The sequence below is a fragment of the Thunnus thynnus genome, chromosome 24 (genome assembly GCF_963924715.1).
Source record: "Thunnus thynnus chromosome 24, fThuThy2.1, whole genome shotgun sequence".
NCBI lineage: Eukaryota > Metazoa > Chordata > Actinopteri > Scombriformes > Scombridae > Thunnus > Thunnus thynnus.
The window spans coordinates 12,334,195-12,353,963 of NC_089540.1; the positions used below are offsets into that span (position 1 = coordinate 12,334,195).

A 19,769-nucleotide genomic window follows, 5' to 3' on the forward strand; every position below is an offset into this window, starting at 1 on the left:
CACACCCTGCTTTGTCTGGAAACAATATTCATTTCAGTGAGAAATATTTTCTAAGGTCAGACAAGGAAATCCCACCCTTACTTAAATATGTGGTGGGGGGGGGGAGGAAATACTGTTACATATTTTCTTCCTTTTGTCTTTGAAGGGAATGAAATGGAAGCTGCACCAGTCAGAAAAACACCAAAAAAAGACAAAAATACAGGGACTCTTTGTACCAAATCCCAGTTGAAAACAGCTTGTTTTTATTTACAGCATTATTACTCCAGTATAAACAAGCATTGTGAGGATTTATTGACAAAACTATGTTACAAAAATGAAAATGGGACTCATACTGTGACTAAAGTGACCCTCCAAAAATGAAAAACATTTGTAACGCTTCTGTGAGAAAACACACATCTGTGTTTGAAGAGAGAATTGTCTTAAAAGGAACGGTTTGACATTTCAGGAAATTTGTTTATTTGCTTTCTTGTCAAGAATTAGATGCTTAACATGAAGCTACAGCCAGCTTAGACTTGGACTAGCTGTATCCAGTTTTATGCTAATTAAGCTAACTGTCCATTGGCAGTAGCTTCAGTTTACATAAGAGTGGTATCAATCTTTTGATCTCAGACAGAAAACGGACAAGTGTATTTCTTTATTCACTTTAAGTACCCCTAATTAGCATCTATAAGCAGTATATTAATTTCGAACACTTTAAAGTTAATGTATAGTATTTGTCAGTGAATATAACTTATTTTATATTATTGCAACTGTGTTTTATTACTGTATATTGCCATTAATTATCTGTTGCCTGCAAGAAGAGTTACAATTATGTTAATAAACACTTATATCTCCCTACAACTACATTATATTTTGTTACAAACCATTCATTAACTATTTATATACTGGTTATAAAAGCTCAATAGGGGGACTTTAAAGTGAAGTGTTATCCATTAAGTTCATATTAGTCCTGAAGAAGTGACTGACCTGTAATTCCTGTTTTAGAAGGCTGAAACCAGCAGCTCTTCATTCATCAGAGTCCTGACAGGAAAGTTTCTTCTTATCTCTAACTGGAGGTGACACACTTAATCTTCACACATACTGCAGAATTACTGGATGCTAATGACTGGTGCTGGAGATAATAATTATCAACTAATATTTCAGATCAGTGAATCAATATAAGTCAGTTCCTGCTGAATTTGTGTGAAGTTCATTTAAAGGACATGTAGCATGACATTATTATTTTTTGTACTATTAATGAAACCAGCTGTAGATTGCGGATTTTAAAAATCTAAAAATAGTAATATATAACAATGTGTTCATAACGGTGTAAATACAAAGTTAAAATTCATATTTTGTGCCTCGATATAAGTCATATTTATACACAGTCCAATATATGTACAAACTTACTGTATGCACTTTTCACTCATCCCCCATTTCCTCCCGACTACCTCACAATCATCTCTCCAGCATTTTGGAATCATCAGACACGAAGCAAAACACAGTGAGCTTAACAGACAATGCAAGCTTATGTATCTGACAAAAATCATATTGTGAACCTCATTATTTGTTTAACTTAGCTAAAGGAAATAATACATAAATAGAAAAGATTCTCCTCAAGAGGCCCACATTCGCTAAAGCAGGAACGACATTTGGCAAAGCAGGCTATTTGTTTCTTTGTCTGTTTTAGCTTTTTTGTTTTTTACATTTAAATGCCCAGTTCTGTATGCTGCTAGCCACTGCTAACCATAGAAATCATGGGTTCTTTTAACTTAACGAAAGCAATAAACTAGGCAGTAATAAGCCAACTGCCAAAGAGCACTTTCTGTGGCTTTGTCTGAATTTTGACCAGTTCCCATTTTGGTATTGAACTTCCTATCAGGCTAACTCCAAGCAAATGTGTCTGCAGCGTCAAATGGGGCCACATATCCACTTTGGCCCCTGAAAAAGTGTGTGAGACAGACAATCTGAAATGCTCTTTCAGATACTGAGAGGTGAGTAAACAGTATTTTCATGCTTTGACCCTCCACTACATCCCACGCTGTAATAACATATTTTTTAAACTGAAGCAATATCCTCTAAATGCTGCCTGGTTAAAAAATAATGACTTCTCTCTTTGCAAGATCGTAACAGAACAGCGTCTTTTTTATCTTCAAGTTTAATCCACACGATGCAACAGGATTCATTCCTTTTGTTAATGCCATACAGTGAGGCTGGTTGATTCATGGGTGATCCTTGAGTGCAGCCTTTCTGAATATTCATGTGTATAGTAAATGATGAAGAAACACTGTCTTTGGTCTTCCTTTTTGGCAATATTCATGAGAAAAAAAGTAGAAAAATAGAGTTTTTTGTGTTGAAAGATCTAAAAAAATGAACTCCAAAGAGGTATAAAGATGGTGAAAGATGATGTTGAAACTTCATCTTGAAGAATCAATAAGCGCCAAGCCTCAAATGCCAAAAAATCAAGCACCACCTTCACACAAAAGGGCTATCCGATCTGAAGATGTCCGGGTAGCTCTTGCCGTTCATGTGCTCGGTGTGGCTTTCGATGCTGTAGCAGCGGTGGACCTCAGTGAGCGACGACGCCACGTAGGAGGCTGAGCGGAAGAAGTCGGCATTGGCGAAAGTGCCGGCAAACTGCATCCGTTGCTGGTTCCAGTGTCTTCGCAGAACGCTTTGAACCTGCAAGAGGAGACGCAAAGAGGACGTAAGAAGGGTGTAGGCCAATAGTAGGCCAAACAGTTTAACTTAGCTAAACAGCTAGAAAAAAGAACTACAGCCAGTAAATCTGATACCTCACCTCAGGTACAACAGCTAAAGTTTATCATGCAATACAGAAACTATAAATCTGAAAATAAAGTCTTTCGATGCAACCAGGAATGTATTGTTCTTCAATAACTAGTGTACACGTGTAGTTATATGAAAGCAGCTAAAGCAAACACTACTTAATATGTTCCTTAATGCAATGGTGGCTGTTAATACCTGTGTAAAGTAGAGTCTTGATACCTGACTTGACACATTGTTGGGATGAATCCTCTTGTTCAAAGCTTTGAGCTTTGGTAGGGATCATGTTTGGTTATTTTCAAAACAAATTTATCGAGAAATTTCTGTCTTCTTTCTCTCTGACTGTGCACTATCATCAATGTGTTGCAAGTAAAATAGGTAAACAGTGTCTTTGCGGTCCGTAATGAATTAAATGAAGTAAAAATAAAGCTTTTGGTCTTGTTTCGACTTCAGGTGTCAAATTTGGTGATAGCAGTCTAGTTCAGTTGTGGAGTCTTAAAGACCAGGGTATGGACTGGATTTGGGTCTCCATTTTTTTTCCCATGAAGAACTTGAATGTGAACTTCCAAGTTGCTCCGGGTAAAAGTGACAGCTGAATGCCAAAAAATGTGAATGAGAGCTCAAGAACTGTGGCTGAACAGCTGCTCTAAAATTTGACGTAGGGCTATTTTTTCTACTATACCAGGAATAATTTTCCTAAATACAAAATTACTTGACCAAAAAGAAGTTAAGGGTCAAAAAAACTGAGAGAGTTAGAATGAAAGCGGAACACAGTACTTGTAGGAACATGTGATAAAAGCAGAAACTTTAAAATTTCACCTTTTTCAAATAATGAAACATCATCAGCAATAAGAAGATAAATCAAGCATCACTTACCTCCCCATTGAAGAAGCAGAATATTGTAGAAACTAAGAGACCCTGCATGTAAAAAAAAAGAAAAGAAAAAAGTTTTTTGAATGAGTTCATGAAAATACACAAGATGGGAAATCCTTTAAGCTCAAACAGCTGCACCAGGGCCTGCTAGAAGTTCACACTGGCCAATATTCATGCCCTTATGCTCAAAATATTTGTAATTTTAAACCACTGCTGCACAATAATTGAGGATATTGTCATTGGGCAGTTATGAACTAAGTGTTGTCGTACTCACCTGGTAGTGCATGAGGATTTCCATGACATACAGATAGATCTCAAACACCCAGTGGTCTTCGGGCTTGTAGGGTAGCAGGACAAACTGAATACCCAGCAGAGGGATGAGGATGAGGGTGGCTCTCACAGCCCGCATGTAGAGGCTGGACTCGGCCTGATGCGTCACTCTCAGCTTGGTGATGAGAACCCGCACGATGTTCAACAGGAAGAAAAGGTTCACCTGAAATCATAAAATCCAAGCCAGCCACAACATTTATTCCCAACTGACAACGTTTAGATCCAAGTCGGATCCTCGTCAGGTCAAAGTGAGTGAAATATGTTCGTTTGCTTTCTTTTTAAACCTCATAATCTGGTTCCTCAACTCTGAATCATGGCTCACATCTCCACATTTATTCAGCAGTTCAGCATTTAGTGTAGTTATCAGACTACTGAAACCATGTAACCACATTAAGAAAGGACCAAATGATTAAAAAACAAATAAAATTACATGTCAACTACAGCTAAATTTAAAAAAAAATCCAGCAAGATTCAATAGCTTTCAAGGGCTCATTGGTATCACATACGAAGTTCATTTAAAAGTTTACTTTAAGTAAGAAAACTACAAAAATATGTGAGTACTTCCATTGTTTTGGCTCTGTCCTGAATCAGAGGAATGTTCTTGGCTGGTCAACACAGTCGCATGACCTCAATTTAATTGATAATGTGTTTCACTTTCATGATGACCACAATGTCAACAAAAAACCCCCAAAAACCTTAATAAAACAAGCAAGAAGTGAAGTTAACTGCAGTACAAGCAGAGACAAGCGTCTGCAAACAGGAATTGGATTTATTTTAAACACTTTCTGTTCCCGAAAATTTGGACACTATGAATAAAAACGGCAATAAATCTTACATTTTTTAATTTGGTGTGGATGTTAACACCCTCAAATTAAAACTGAATGTCAGCGTTAAACCTCATACTTTTTGTTTTATAGCCAATGAGCTGCAGTATAAATCCAAAACAATGGAAAATGGGTTACTTTGACGACATGATCAGTGGTTTTTATTTAATTATTACACAATCTTGAGGCTCCATTTTAAAATCTAGTTATATGTGGCTCCTGTATACATTTCTGGAGTTCAGTGCTTACCACCAATGCGGCGCAGATTGGGCCATGAATAATGTACAGCAAGGAAGTATCTGAGCTGACCCAACATCTGTGGAAACATAGATCAGATCATCAGCCTCATGGCGTACAAAGATATCTGTAAAATGTAAATGTTAATGTTCAAAAAGGCTCACTTGTCGTTGTAGTAGCAGTGGCGTGCTATTGAATGTATCACTGCTGGCACGAGAGGAAAACCTGTACACACCAAAAATACCAAATTGGCACATTTATGACATTTGTGTTTAAGACAGACAAATGCAGTAAGGTAAAAAATATTTATTTAATTCCTCACTTACCCCATCCCAGCAGATAATACCACATGAGATGCTGTTTTTCTGCAAACACCGCCACAACAATCAGAGTGTGCAGGTAGATGCCTTCGCAAAGCATCCAGAAGTAGTTGCAGCTCAGCAGATACAGGTGGATGAACATGAGCAGCTTACAGCTTGCCTAGAAGGAAAAAACCCAGCATGAGTCTTTGTTTTTATGAGAACTAAAATCCCAATCATATTTCATGTGGGAAAAAAAACATCAACATTTTTTAAAAGTGACTCACAGAGTCGTTATAAGTGTGTCCCTGTTTCTTCACCACTGTTGTCAGCCAGACAACAGTAATGACTGAATTAAGAACAAATGAGAGGAAGAGGTTTTTGTGGAGCGTTATCCTTTGGCAGCTCAGACTCCTAAGAAGAGGAGAAAAACATTAGACACATATTTTTTCAGACATTCTTTCAGCTAGACACGATAATGTTTTGTAAGTGAGCCATAGATTTGGCTTAATTACAACAGCTTAAAAGTACAATTGCCTTTTGAAAATGAATTTGTGCCAGAAATAAGGCAACACCTTGAAAAAAAACTTTTATAAAGTATACAGTAACTCAGGGGTTGATAATGGTGTAAATAATGGATTAATTAGTGTTAATAAATCCTTTATTAATACTTTATAGATAAATAAAAAGCCATTTGCAAGAGCCCTGCTTGTCATTGGAACCAAAATCTATTAATTTTACTCATTACATTTGACTTTATGGATTATTGTAGTGCAAGAACCATGTATTAATTATAATATTTATAAAAGCAGGGATCAGAATGATTTCATTATAAAGTGAGAAACTCATGACTCATTTTTAAATGATGTGCTCACTTGCTAATAAACCATCTTCCAGTCTGATGTTATAAATGTGGAGAAATCATTCATCAAGAGTCGTATAGATTTCTCATTTTCTTATAAATCATCATGTGTGAAGTCATGTTAATAAATGACTGTTAGTCTGGATGTCAGGAGCACTTTAAGTCTGGTGTTTAAATTATTATGTTTTCTGATGTTTAAGTCTTGTCTCCTGTCAGTTGAACATACAATTTGGCAATCTCAAAGTTGTCCTCAATGGCTGATTAGTATCATGATATTACAATTTATAAACCCTTTCTAAAGTAATTTTATACAATACGTAATGTATTTCATATATGACATCAAAAACACCAGATTTAGTAAAACATAGAAAGCTATAGTAGCACATTCATGTATTTATAGCACACACTTACTTAAAATGGAAGAATATTCCCAGTGAAATGAGCAATGACACCAGTGACAGTCCATGACCGATCATAACCAAGTAGAAATGAGTCATTGCCGTCTGTAAAAAAAATACACAATACTTAACATTCCTCAGTGCAAGTCTGAAGACAACAAAGCTGCTATAGTTTCCATGTCTTCCTTTCTTTATTTTATAATATTTTTTTATTCCTTCTTACCTTCCCGTGATGTGTAGTGTTGGCTATGCAGTTTGTGAAGTTCGTCCACGTCCTGTTGCTCTCCGGATGGCGCCCCCACTCACCTGTCTCTGTGCAGACTTTGGATGCCACCGCTGTCACAACACATTTTAAATTAGTGGAAAGAAAAGAAAGCAAAACATCACATCATCAATCAATCATATGTGAGATTTTACAGTTGAGCAAAACACAACCAACATACCCCACTGATCTAAATGGCATTTATTTAATTCAACATTCTTATTCACTTTGATTCTGAGAATTATTTTTCAGTAATTAGAAGATGTATATCGTTCTCATGTTCTGAACCAGGAGGTAATTAACCTAGCTTAGCATAAACCCTGGAAGCAGAGGAAAAGAGCTAGCTTGGCTCTCTCCAAAGCGCTAAAACATGTAATCCTCCTTAAAATCACACACTTACATTTCTGTTTTTACATTTACATTATTTTTACATTTGTTTGTGTGCAGATGAAACAAACAAGATGCAGTATTTGAACTTTGGAGAGAACCAGGCTAACACCTGTTCCCAGTTCAATGCTAAGCTAGGCTAACCACATCCAAATTCTAGCTCCATATGTAACACACCTAAGAGTGGTATAGATCGTCTCATGTAACTCTCAAAAAGAAAGGGTATTTCCCAAAATGTTTGTATTTCTTAAGTGTAAAATTATTTTTTTTTAACATTTTTAAAACTGTTATCTAAAAACTAGCTGAATATGTTTCGTTTAAAAATCATCTGCAGACCAGAAGTTATCTTTATGATAACCGATAATAATAAAAATGATATGACCATTTGTAAATGTCTAAACTTCTTACCAATTACACAATTTAAACTCAACATTACACTAAAATAGGTTATGTAAAGGTTAATTTAGTGTTACTGCGCTGCCAGAAATCACACGAGTTGGAAAAATGTACCATTAGGATCAAAATCGTCATAGTAGTCTGGACAGCTCTGCTCTGTTGTGAGGCCAGCCTCAGTTTCATCCCAGCACAGCCACCCATCCCACGTGGTGTTGCACACTGGCCCTGCAAATGAAATCACACACACACACAATATGTTGGTATCCAGTAGAAAACACAAGGAGTAACATCAGAATGCTTTCACAAGCTTAGTGAGACGATATTCTCACCTATTGTTTTTGTTTTGCGGTGTGATTCTTTCATCATCCGCTGGAAACATTCGTACTGGGCCGTGGCAATTTGGTTCCGTGTCGACCGATGTTCACCGCGATGGTTCAGATGCTCGTAATTGTCTTCAGGGTTTGCCGCCACAAGCAGCTGAGATGATTGGAATACAGCATGTAAACACACACAGACACACAAATATACATCTGTCAAGCAAGTTCTTAAAAAATAGAATTGAAGTGGATAAATCACATGATACAGATATCTTAATACATTTTTCCACCAAATATACATTTCACAGTCCATTTACTAGTCATGGGGAATAGAATAATGTCTTAATGTCTTCTGTGGCTCTTGAGAAGCTTTGTCAAATCTGTGAATATGACTCAAGGCACTATCACATTGCATTATGGGAAGTGTAGTATACAGGATTTATGCAGTTTGACCTTTAGTCAGGATATTTCAGGCTCCGCTGCATTGAGTTTGATCATTCTTTTTTCAAGTCCTGTTATCTTTAAGCGTGGGAGACTATTTCTGGAATGCCCCTTTAAGGACTGTATCAGGAGGATTCAGCCAATTAAATGAAGAGTTTAAAATGTCAGAATGTGACACTTTTAAGAAGCTGAATACTTGAGGGTTTTTGTTTTGGTAAGAGAGATTTTTTTAGAAGATTATAAACAGATTTAGTCGTATTAGATCAAATGTTACAACTACAACAAGTACAAAACCTAATCAAACTAAGTAAATAAATATCATAAGTAGCTTTGGTTGACAACATGGGAAGTCATTATAAATACTAGAGAATCCTACAGCTGAACATGCTGTAGGAACAGATTTAATCTTTTTTATATTTTAGCCATGAATTTTATGCTAATCGCTGTCAGTTAGGAACATTTGTGCAATTACTGTTCTAACAAAACTGTTGAATGATGTTATTAAAACATGAAAAAACTGCTTCTTTTCTTCAATCATGTGATACAACTGCAAATTTCAGACAGCTACCTTGTTGAGGGAGCACAGCACCAGGAGAAACATGATACCATTCAGATCCATCCGTGCTTTGATCACCATGGATATTCTGGGGAAAAAACAACAATGGGAATTTCATATTAATACTTTTTTTATCTGCTTCTGTACAGGAAAACACACACAAAGGAGACACATATTGATGACTTGTATGTGAGACCATACACTGAGGATACACTGAGGATACTGTGCAATAAGTCCATTGCCGTTACATTGGATGTTATTTTTATGTGTCATTGGAAGTTATTTTTATGCGATTTGGAGGAACAGGTAAAAATTTCAGCACCATCCCAAATAGTTTTCCCCCAGAGTTCGATAAGAAAAATGCTTCCTTCTTGTAGCAGCTGCTAACATGATCCAACACCCGATGTGTTGACAGGAGACGGATTAAAGCTCGGTCAACTTGACAGCCTCTTGTTCACATGTCACACATATATAGTAATGATTCTGGTTAATTTAATACATTATCATTATGATTTTTCTTTTGTTAAGTAGGAATTTGTTGTTTTGGATTCAGAAACCTTCATATTTTATTCTTTTTGCGGCCTAAGATTGAAGTTTATGTACAATTTTTCTGTTTGACTTGCATAACTCAAACAAAACAATGTTACTCAGTTTTACTTTAAAACACAATTCACAATTATTCAAAAATAATGTCCAGTCTCCTTACCTTTGCCCCCATCACAAGTCATATAAACAAAGCTGACAATAAAACTATGCCTCCAAACCCATGTTTTTAATCTGCAATGGCAGGTCTCCCCGTTTTGGACATTCAGGTTACAGATATGGCCTTTAGCTTCCTTTGTTCCCCACGGCTTCCTTCCTGCATGCTTATTATGCATGTTGAGCAAGTTTAACCAAGGTGTAGCCAAAAGAATGTCAATACGGTAAATTCAGTGAGGGCTTGTGCAGCAAAAACCTTTGAATACAGTATTAAAATGCTTTCATATGCTCACCACAAACTTAAGCCATGTCGACACAGGGAACATAGTTATATCAACGTGATATAAATGTCATGAAATATATGAAACTGTGAGCTACACCTTCCCAAATGAATTCAGGGAATCGACTTGTAATGATCATCTAGCCAGAGTAGATTAGCAAAAACAGAAATTGTTTTGCTATGAATGCTTTTCCAGACTGGCAGATAAGGATTTATTTCCAATTTTCTCCAGTCATAACAGACAGACTGTGTCCTGCTTGAGGCGTGACAGTTATAGCAGCAAAAGCAGTGGAAATCACAACAGTTTCTGCAATGGTAGTTAAATTAATAAAGGCAGTAGCAGTATGGGTGCGGTATAAACTATGTTTGGTATTTTCCTGTCCCAGTCACTCTTTGTCACATTTAGCTGCCGCACTGTGTTTGAAATCAAGATCTACACTTTGATTATGACATTATTGAGCCCTTAGTGATGATTTACACCCTTGATAGCATGCCTTGTTATTAAAAGCCTTGTAGATAAGGTGAATGGAGAGTTTAATTTCAAAAACTTTTGGAAAAGAAGTTACAAAACAATCAATACAACAACATGACAATATCATATGTTTAAAGTGAAAACATATGTATGGTAAGGTTAAAAATGGTAACAAACTGGCTATTTTATATGTTTTGAAATGATAATGATCTCTTAAGAGTAGTACCACTGTTTGCTTATTAAAATATCATATTTATTTCATGTTTTTTTATGGATAAGTAGCCACATAGCACTGCACCCGTCCCTATATGCATATAGGCCTTTATACACATACACATGCACATATTTCAACAAGGAGAAACATCCAAAACAACACAAACACTGGAAGAATAAAATACCTCAAAAAACGTGACCAATATTTTTGTTGCATGACTGATCCCTCTTTAAAAACAGTTTGATTAAAAAAAGATCCCTTTCATCATCCATGTTGAGTTGTGTGCAGTTCTGTGGGTAAGGAGTTCCATATTGATCCCTCAAACGAAGGAAAAGACATCTGATAAAAGGAGGGTTGTTTTTTTTTTTTTTTTTTTTTTACAAAAGGGAATCTCGTAACAAGCCCAGAGATACACTACACACGTTTTGAGGTGTTACTGAAACATTTATGAGTATTTTGTAAGAGCTCAGCAGGATCTTATTGGCTTCCTATCCAACATTTTATCACCCAAGAAGCTTTAGATTTATATTTACATGCATATGTTTGTGATCAAGAAGTTGCACAATAACTTGTTGTAAATGTGAAAACATCATGGAAAGCATTAAAAAAAAAAACTGCTCTGATTATTACTGTTAGTCTGAGGTGTTTTAAAGCCGCGTCCACATCATACAGGCGGCATTTTAAAATAACCACCATTTATTTAAAATAATTTCTGTTCAAGCATTTTGTCTTCTTCTATCCTTGATAAAGTCTGTTCTGTTCTGCTATGAGATGCAATTGACACTTTCCCCAAATTCAACCTTGCTGGTGTTCATTTCATGCCTTCAACTGCTAATTCGGGAAGTATTTGACAGTTTGGATGATTCATACCATCTCCGAGGACACACCATATACCTTTCTAATGGTCTAAAAAGACACTTAATAACTCAAAGTGAAGTTACTCCCTTATTGTGTGGGCCATCTGTGTCAGCACATGAGGGTCTGTACGCTTTTCCATGTGAAGTATCCTTTATTAGAAACACATTGGCCTGAGGAAATCCAATTTCACCACTTCATGTCCACCATGTGAGCAGCTTTTTGCTGTTAGGTGTGACAGAATTGCAGGTGGCATGAGCACATTCACCGCATGACTTTATCGACTAAAAATTCTTTTGCTGTAGTAATTCATGACATCAGCGAATGTGCTGCCAAAAATGTGCCGCATTTCCTACATTTTAGCTGCATATTTACTGATTTTGTCACAGCATCTCAACACCGGAGCGCAAAATACAAAGAATGTAGTGTTTTAATCTGAAAAACTGGAACTTGTAATTGATTTGCTCATTGTTGCTGGTATGTATTTAGGAAATCAGTGCCCCTTGGAAGAATATTATGCTTTTCTAAGTAATATTTGTAGATTTATTGGAAAAGAAACTGATGTTTTGTGCTTTCTTCATATAGACCGCCTTGATTTGATTGCTTTTCAGCCTGCCAACAGCAAAGTCAAGTGATATCTTGTTTTAACTTTTCTTCAAAAATATATTTCAGTTTATGGTTTTGTTTCTTTAACCCTTAACACCTTTATATGCATGTGTGCATCCCTGTTTTCCATGTGCCATGTAACACAATTCAGTGGCAAACTTGAACATTCAACCCGACCTGTCTTCAGTACTGTAAGCCTGAATAATAATCACTGTCTACGCGGTTAAAACATGAGTAAAAGAACTTACCTTAGCAGGAGTAAAAAAAAACACTTGATATAACACTATAGTTGTGTATTCTTGAAGAGTAATCCTTCAGTTTGCCTCTTGCAGAAAGAGAAGAATTATATAACACTGTGTTTTGCGAGTTCTTGAAGCGTAGTCCTTCAGTGTGTGTGTGTGTTTCCCACCAGAGCCAGAGTTAACACTGAGCTGTCCTGATAAAGACAGATTGGGGCTGTGGATGACATCATGTGCTCGCCTTTTGTGAAGGCAGATGGAGGGACATCCCCACAGTGCAGTGAACATTACATTACAAAGCTATAACATAACTGATAACCATTAAATATTATAATTATATAAGGTGTAATATATAGACCTATAAATAATAATATATGATATATGTCCTGGCTGTTGAACTTCAGTTGCCTGGGTCCTGTTTGTTTATCTTTGGTACTTTTTAGAACTATAAATTGCTGTCACTGCAAATGGGGAATACTCATTACTGTCACAGCAACCTTGATTTACATGACAGTTTCTCACATATTTAATCATATTAAGTCAACAAGTTGAGTCCTGGACCCAGGAGATCGATCTTATTGGAAAAACATTGAATAAATGCTATCTTTCCGGTTTCTGTTCCTAAGCAACGGCGCCCTCTGCAGGTCACTAACTTCCTGGCAACTGTCCAGTTGCCATGGCTACAGCGTTGCAGCTTTAGTATGAGTGGTATGAATGCTTTGACACAGGTGAGTATTTCTGACATGTGTGAGCCACGGAAGGTAGTATGTCAAGTTATAATAAGCTGAATAAGTTAAAGTTGGCTGCTACGTTAACCGCAGAGATATCAATACGCTGTTTTTTACGGACAGGTGTTCGTAACGTTAACGTTAGCCTAATTAACGTTAAGCTAGCAATTTCGTGTTAGCAACATACTACAATGTCATTTTGCCGTCTTAAAGTCGGATAATACGTGGCTGCGTCGTAGCTGGGGGGGAAATAAAAAAGCCCAATAACCCTAGGAAAGCTGAATTATTATTATGTTAGGTTTTGTTCAAAATTAAATTAGTTTCTCCACTCGTCAAGAGTACTTTGCTAGCTGTTACATAACCTGACCAAACTTCCTTTTCGTTGTTTTCAGCTGTTATAAAATGAAGTGGAAGATGTGTTCTTGTCTCTGCTAACCAGAAAAGTCTTAAAGTCAGTGAAGCTTCACATTGACGACTCCATGAGAAAACATAATGGACTAATTTAGTAAGATATTAAAGGCTACCTTTTCATTAATTACACTGATGACGAAAATCATCAAGTTAAACCTTGTATTCCTTAAATAGGTTTTTTCCCACTATGGACCGATGAATATTTGTATTTTGTTTTATTTGATATCTTATTTTATTATTATTCATATTATTACAGATATATTTTTTATCCCTCATCGATTTTATTTACATTTAATGTATTTGATCTATCTATCTTTTAATCTATATTTTTCAGTCTAGCTTTTATTTCACTCTATTATTATCATCATTATTATAGCTTTTAAATCTATTTTAATATCTTTAATCTAGTTTTTAGTTCACTCTATTTTACTATTACTACTATTATTATAGCTTTTAAGCTTCTATTTTATTACATCTTCATCATTTTTATTCCTTGTGTGTCAAATTGTTTCATTTATTTATTTATTTTTTTGGTTTTACAGTCTGCACTTGTTCTGTCTTGTAATTGGCTTGTCAGTCATCTGTGAAGCACTTTGAACTGCACTAACCTGTATGAAAGGTGCTATACAAATAAAGTTTGATTGATTGATTAAGAGAAAGAAAAACAGATCAGCGAGACAAGAGGTTTTTAAGCAACATTGCGATGTATATACGAGCCAAGACCCGAACTTTACAAAACATTTCATAAATGCTTTGTTAGTTTTACATACCCACTAGGTGATTGATACAGTTTTCCATTCTGCAGTAACAGGATGTTCAGGAAGACTGTCTGGAGGAACACAGTCAGTGATGCAGTGAGTTTCCACCAGGACCAAGCCCTCAACACAACTATATTTCTCCTTAAATCCTACGGCCCGACAGGATTTCTGCTCAGAGAGGACGGAAACGCCAGAAACTTCAAGGTGACTCTTGCAGTATTTAAGGATATTATGAAACTTCCAACGAAATTCTGTCTGTTCTTCAGCATCTCCAACATTAAAAACAGAATCATGGATGTGGGAAGTGATTTACAGTCTTACATGGTGTTCTTCACAGGTGTGCTTGGGTGACCCACATACGTGTACGTGCCCTGTGTTCTCCAGGGAGCAGGAGCCATGCAAACACATCTGCTGGTATCAATGACACACAAACTAATATAATATAGTAAAGAAATTTTAGCAAATGATTTACAAAGTTCCCTTTCTTATTCTTAAGTACAGTATGTGCAGCATTATGAGAGGAACAATGTTATTTTATGTATCCATAAGATAGAAAACCATGGAAGGGTAATTAATTTTTAAAGTCTTTTTGCAGGACCTCATAACTGGGACTGAGTATCGAGTCTCGGTACTTTTTGGACACTGACCAAATTATGTCTGTAGCACAAAGCATGAAACCGTCAAATAATGAAAGTTGGATTGTCAGTGTTGTTTACTTGTTTGACCAGATATTGACTGATTTAAATAGAATTTATTTCTGTTTTTGCTATATCTTACTCAGGCAAAATTCTGGCATGGCTGTGTTGTTAAGACAACACATGATTAATTTTAGATGTTTGACTTATTTTATTAAAGTAAAAGAAAATGTTTTCAGTTTTGATTACACAACAAAAATATATTTAAACAAATTATAACAATATCCTGATCTACAGATGACACAATTTATGCTAATTTATATTTATATATAAGTGATATATACTTATAAATGAGCACTACTACCTCTGGAATGAACCTCTAATCTTTATCATTACAGGATTTTACTGCGGAAATTCAGACTACCCAGAGAGCATGAATGTAAGTTGTTTGGATAATTTCCTTTATTTAAGGTTCAGTTTTATATTGATTCTTGAAGACATGATTTGATTAGTTTGTGACACATTGAAAAGTATAGTATTTGATAAAATTGCAAGTATTTCTGAGAGAAATTGAATGGTCATTAAAACCTCCATTACACCTAACATGTAGCTCCAGACAATTCCCCTGTACTTGTACCACCTTACAGCTACTTTATAGACTCTGACTGACGGTTTCAGGGTAAACAAAGAAGTAATGGACCCACCCTTTATACGTGCATGTTTGCTGACATACAATGTTAAAAATAACTTTGTACTAGATTCCTTTCAGCATGGACTTGTGGAGAGACAGATCTTGGAGGTGCTCCATGGTTTACACCAAACAAGAGCCCACCAGACGGAAAATGATTCCTCCGCTGCTTCTGGGACCCCGAGCCAACCAGTCACGGGCCAGGAGGCTGGAAGTGTCTGCCGGAAAGTGATCCAAGCCCAGGATGTGTGTCCTATCTGTCAAGAGGAGCTGTTGGAGAAGAAACAGCCTGTGTCTTACTGCAGGTGTGTTGGCGGCTGCGGTCGGGCTGGGGTTTGTCAAGCTGTTATTGTTTCAGTGCAGTCATGTTTCAGGATGATGTAACATGTTCTAGTCAACTTTTGTTGCACCACTGGCCAGAACATGACCCTTCTCAGCATTATCAGTCCCACTACAGCACATCCAGCTGTTGACATACAGCATGTTTGGTGGAAACCACCCACACAGATTTCCGGATGTAATAAAAATAGGTTCCATTTCTCACAGAGGAAGAGGACATGTTATTTAAATACAAATAAATGATGTAGAAAAGCTTTATTTGCAGGCTGATTCTGTTGCTTTCCTTTTCTCTGCCAGGTTCGGTTGTGGCAATAATGTCCACATTTCTTGCATGAAGGTGTGGGCGGATCACCAGCAGCTCTCAGACAGAGAAGAGACGGTGAGGTGCCCCTTGTGCAGGGAGGACTTCAGCTCTTTGAAGTTGCTGCAGGAGCAGGTGAAAAATGCAGCCAAGCTCTGCACTGCTGTTGAGAGAGAGAAGCCAGACAGACACCTGGGAGTTCTTTGTCACAGCTGCCGGGTCTTCCCCGTCACTGGCAAATGTTTCAAGTAAGCCAGTAGCAGTGTAGTGTATTTAAAGTGATTTAAAGTTAGATTTTGTGATACTAAGTAAGTGATCTCTTCCTCACTTCCTCTTTTCAGATGCACAGTCTGCAGTTACTTCTATCTGTGTGAGGACTGCTCAAAGAAGGGCTGCCACCCACAGCATCTGTTTGCTTCACGAACAGTGAGCCATTTGGATTTAGCTGAATTATCCTTGTACCGCATTAGCAAATCCCCCACACAGAGAGCTGGCATTGCAGTAATATACTGTAAATGCATAATGAAACTGCATAAAATGTGTTAATCATAGCACAGTGTGAGGTACATTATAACATGGATTTGGTACTTTGTATTATTGAAGAAATACAATATGTTAAATTTATTACAATATGATAGTACTGTCTATAGGACTTTAGACTATTAACCGTTTGTCAAGCAACAGGTTTAAACTATAACAAGGCCATTGTTTTAATGAACAAGCATTTCTAACATAATCTTAGAGTAAAACAGCCACTGTTAGACGCTGTTAGATAAATACACACATCTTAACTCTGAACTCCAAACAGAAAAGGAGAGAGAAGTGGCGGCTTGTGACAGAGGACGTGTGTGATGACCCAAAGGGAGCAACTGCTCAGCCAGCAAATGACAGGCAAGTTATTGAATACTCAAGAGCATCCTTTTCATACTTGGTAGATGGAGATGGCCAGATTGACTCTGAACACTGACGGTTTCCTGAGGGTGATCACAAGATGGTATGGAAGTTACATTTACGACCAGATAATCCTCAGCTATAAAGTGTCTGGGTCCTCACTTCTGATTTGATGAGTCACAAAACTATAAAATACCTGAAACCTGTGACCAAATTGCAGCTTATAATAGTATTGTGGAAACTAAAAATAGTCACTCATATGGATAGTCCAGCTAAATTTCTTGCTATACTAATAATATAATACAATTTATAGAATATTTTTTCTCAATATTTCCCATCTCGGTCCTCAGCATCATCCCCATAGCTGCAGACCCTCTACCAGAAAATGTGTTGAGTCGTCTGCCTACCATCAGGGTGAGATCAGGGTCTCGGCTCTTGGATGAGGGACAGCAGTGTCGGATTTGTCTGCAGTGTTTTACCTTGGGCCAGCAAGTCCGAACTCTGCCCTGCCATCACAAGGTAAAACTTTTCACTGGCATTATCTTAATGTCAGTATAATACAAAGTACTTCAAATCATACAATCTCAAATTCATGTTCAGTATATTTTCTTTCAAATTGTGTGTTAGTATACCAAAAATCCTAAATTTTCAAAAAAGTGGGCACAGCTCAGTACTTAAGTGCACAATATGTAATTTCTGTCGCTAGGGGTCTCTAAATCAAAACAGTAACAAAAGATGGAGTTTGATGATGTTGTGAAGTAGCGTGAGATCATGGTAGTGTCTTCATTGTTAAACAACCAGCTTCTCCCGGTTAGGATTTCTTCAGTGTTCATCGTTCAGGGGTTTTTTATTGGAAGCCGAATTATCCGCAGACGTCTCCTCCTCCCCAAAATAAACAGACCTGTGATTAAAACCAGTAAAAACACTGAATAAAGAAGTTTCACGTTAAAAATCAATGTTTCTCCGACAGCGTTTGGCGGACACAGGATGTAAGGAGGGGCTGTGAGCTGAGCTGCTGCTAATGTTTGCTCAGCTTGTTTCCCTGATAACTTAAGATCCAGACGTCCGATGACTAAACTCCTTCATCCGGTTGAAGATATACTTAAAAATGACCAAGATCTAAAAATTTTATCATAAAAATGTGGCTTAAAACTGAATAAAAGCCAATTTATGACAACCACAACATGACATATTATCTTGTATGCGTATACTCTTTGGTAGACGCCATTGTGGTGGACAACCACAAAGCTGACGCATGCGCACTAGATGATCATCATCTTGTGCGTGTATACTCTTTGGTAGAGGGAGTGTGACACCATTGACAGGCGACTAAATGAAACGGACCGCTACCTTGATTAAAATTACAGATTTCTCTGGGTTTGAAAATTGTCGGAAACATTTGGGATAATGTAAATACACAACTCAACAAAATATATAACATAGGTCTAGTTGTTTTTACACATTTTAATGTGGAATAGTTAGATATTATAATATGTTCACATTAAAATGTCTAAAATGGCTTTAATCAGGGAAGTTCTAACAAATTTCAAAAATTTATTAGAATTTCCTGCATAGTCTGCATAGTATCTGTGTATCAACATTTTAAGAAGTACATCAAGTATAGCAGATCCTAGAGTGCTGAGACTCTCTGTTTCTATTAAATCATAATGGCTAAAACAAATGTAACACAAAAAACTTTACAGAGTCCCCTCCTCTGTCTCACCCTCCCCTCTCCCTCACGTGTTCACACACGCTTTAGTTCCACACAGACTGTGTGGACGGCATCCTGCGGAAGTCGAACTCCTGCCCCTTGGATGGATATGTCATTTATAATCCCCTGACTTGGAGCACCAGTGAAAGGAAGACATCCCCTATGCTGGCCTCCTGCTTTTCCAGTGACTGTTCCAAACAACCAGAAAGTAACTTAAAGGACCTGTTTGTCCCAGGAGTGGCACTGCGGGCCAAGAATACTAAAGTCACTCCCTCACATGGTGCTCTAAACTTAGAGGTGCTGACAGGCTCTTCGGTACCTTTAAACATCCCACAAAACCAAATGGTTGACAGATTTGAAGACCTGTGCATCACAACAACAGGTACTGTAACACAGGAAGAAAAAAAAGCATCACAGAAAAACTTAATTTGTGTTTCTCCCGAGAGCAGTTCTTCTTTTCACCAAGGTAAGTCTGACTCAGATAGACTGAGCGCTTGTTCCTCAAAAAAGACACTATTAAAAAGCAGGTTTGCACCAGTGCCAAAAATCAAACCACAAGTGAACCTTTTTGTAGGTTTGTGGAGTCCAGAGCCAGACCACACAGCTACAGTGGCCTTTAATGCCAGGCGAACTAGACTACAACCCAAACCAAGAGGCCCAGTAACCACAAATGATACAAACAACAGACCTACGTCAGAGCTAAGAATGACTGGAGTCTTGATAAACACATGGCATCAGAGGAGGACGGAGAGCTAAAATGGTTTTTGAATGTTTGCTTTTAGATGGGTTGAATGTTTCAGGTTTGGATGAAATTCATATAGTGTAAGAAATCAGTAAGTTTACATGTATAACCCTTGATGTGAAATATATGAAATATTGTTTTTATGTGCAAGTTTGTGTCATTTTGCTAAAATAAAATGTCTACATAATACACTAGTATACTTGAAAATTCTTGAATGATTAAGCTTCAGAGCAAGAATTTGAATCAAGTAAGTTT

At 37.0% G+C, this 19,769-nt stretch overlaps 2 protein-coding genes across 5 annotated transcripts; one reads left to right on the top strand and one right to left on the bottom strand.

Moving 5' to 3' along the window:
• Positions 1-219: 219 nt before the first annotated feature.
• On the bottom strand, positions 220-12,503 carry LOC137176798 (calcitonin gene-related peptide type 1 receptor-like). Its single transcript, XM_067582732.1, has 13 exons — positions 12,320-12,503; positions 8,958-9,033; positions 7,961-8,108; positions 7,746-7,856; positions 6,810-6,922; positions 6,600-6,691; positions 5,614-5,740; positions 5,354-5,507; positions 5,192-5,252; positions 5,040-5,106; positions 3,911-4,129; positions 3,640-3,681; positions 220-2,661 (listed from the first exon to the last, which is right to left on the bottom strand). The coding sequence occupies exons 2-13, from the start codon at positions 9,024-9,026 to the stop codon at positions 2,455-2,457; spliced, it is 1,410 nt and encodes a 469-aa protein (XP_067438833.1). The 5' UTR covers positions 9,027-9,033; positions 12,320-12,503; the 3' UTR covers positions 220-2,454.
• Positions 12,504-12,948: 445 nt separating this feature from the next.
• Positions 12,949-19,703, top strand: zswim2 (zinc finger, SWIM-type containing 2). Of its 4 annotated transcripts, none has more exons than XM_067582729.1 (11): positions 12,949-13,038; positions 14,255-14,411; positions 14,545-14,621; positions 15,241-15,281; positions 15,601-15,835; positions 16,167-16,418; positions 16,512-16,596; positions 16,979-17,061; positions 17,412-17,580; positions 18,821-19,238; positions 19,347-19,703. In XM_067582729.1, the coding sequence occupies exons 2-11, from the start codon at positions 14,262-14,264 to the stop codon at positions 19,526-19,528; spliced, it is 1,692 nt and encodes a 563-aa protein (XP_067438830.1). In that variant the 5' UTR covers positions 12,949-13,038; positions 14,255-14,261; the 3' UTR covers positions 19,529-19,703. The 4 variants fall into 4 exon arrangements, with proteins under 4 accessions (XP_067438830.1, XP_067438831.1, XP_067438828.1 ...); XM_067582730.1 differs by having other exon boundaries at positions 18,821-19,154; XM_067582727.1 differs by having other exon boundaries at positions 18,821-19,703.
• The last annotated feature ends 66 nt before the right edge of the window (positions 19,704-19,769 follow it).

What these genes read in the sequence shown, in the direction of transcription:
- LOC137176798 (XM_067582732.1), bottom strand. Translation starts at nt 9,026, where the DNA reads ATGGTGATCAAAGCACGGATGGATCTGAATGGTATCATGTTTCTCCTG. An exon ending in TGCTGTGCTCCCTCAACAAG is followed by an intron (nt 8,109 to 8,957) that starts GTAGCTGTCTGA and finishes CAATCATCTCAG; the next exon opens with CTGCTTGTGGCGGCAAACCC. An exon ending in TCTGCTTCTTCAATGGGGAG is followed by an intron (nt 2,662 to 3,639) that starts GTAAGTGATGCT and finishes CTCCTCTTGCAG; the next exon opens with GTTCAAAGCGTTCTGCGAAG.
- zswim2 (XM_067582727.1), top strand. Translation starts at nt 14,262, where the DNA reads ATGTTCAGGAAGACTGTCTGGAGGAACACAGTCAGTGATGCAGTGAGT. An exon ending in GAAACGCCAGAAACTTCAAG is followed by an intron (nt 14,412 to 14,544) that starts GTGACTCTTGCA and finishes TGTTCTTCACAG; the next exon opens with GTGTGCTTGGGTGACCCACA. An exon ending in GCTCAGCCAGCAAATGACAG is followed by an intron (nt 17,062 to 17,411) that starts GCAAGTTATTGA and finishes CTCGGTCCTCAG; the next exon opens with CATCATCCCCATAGCTGCAG.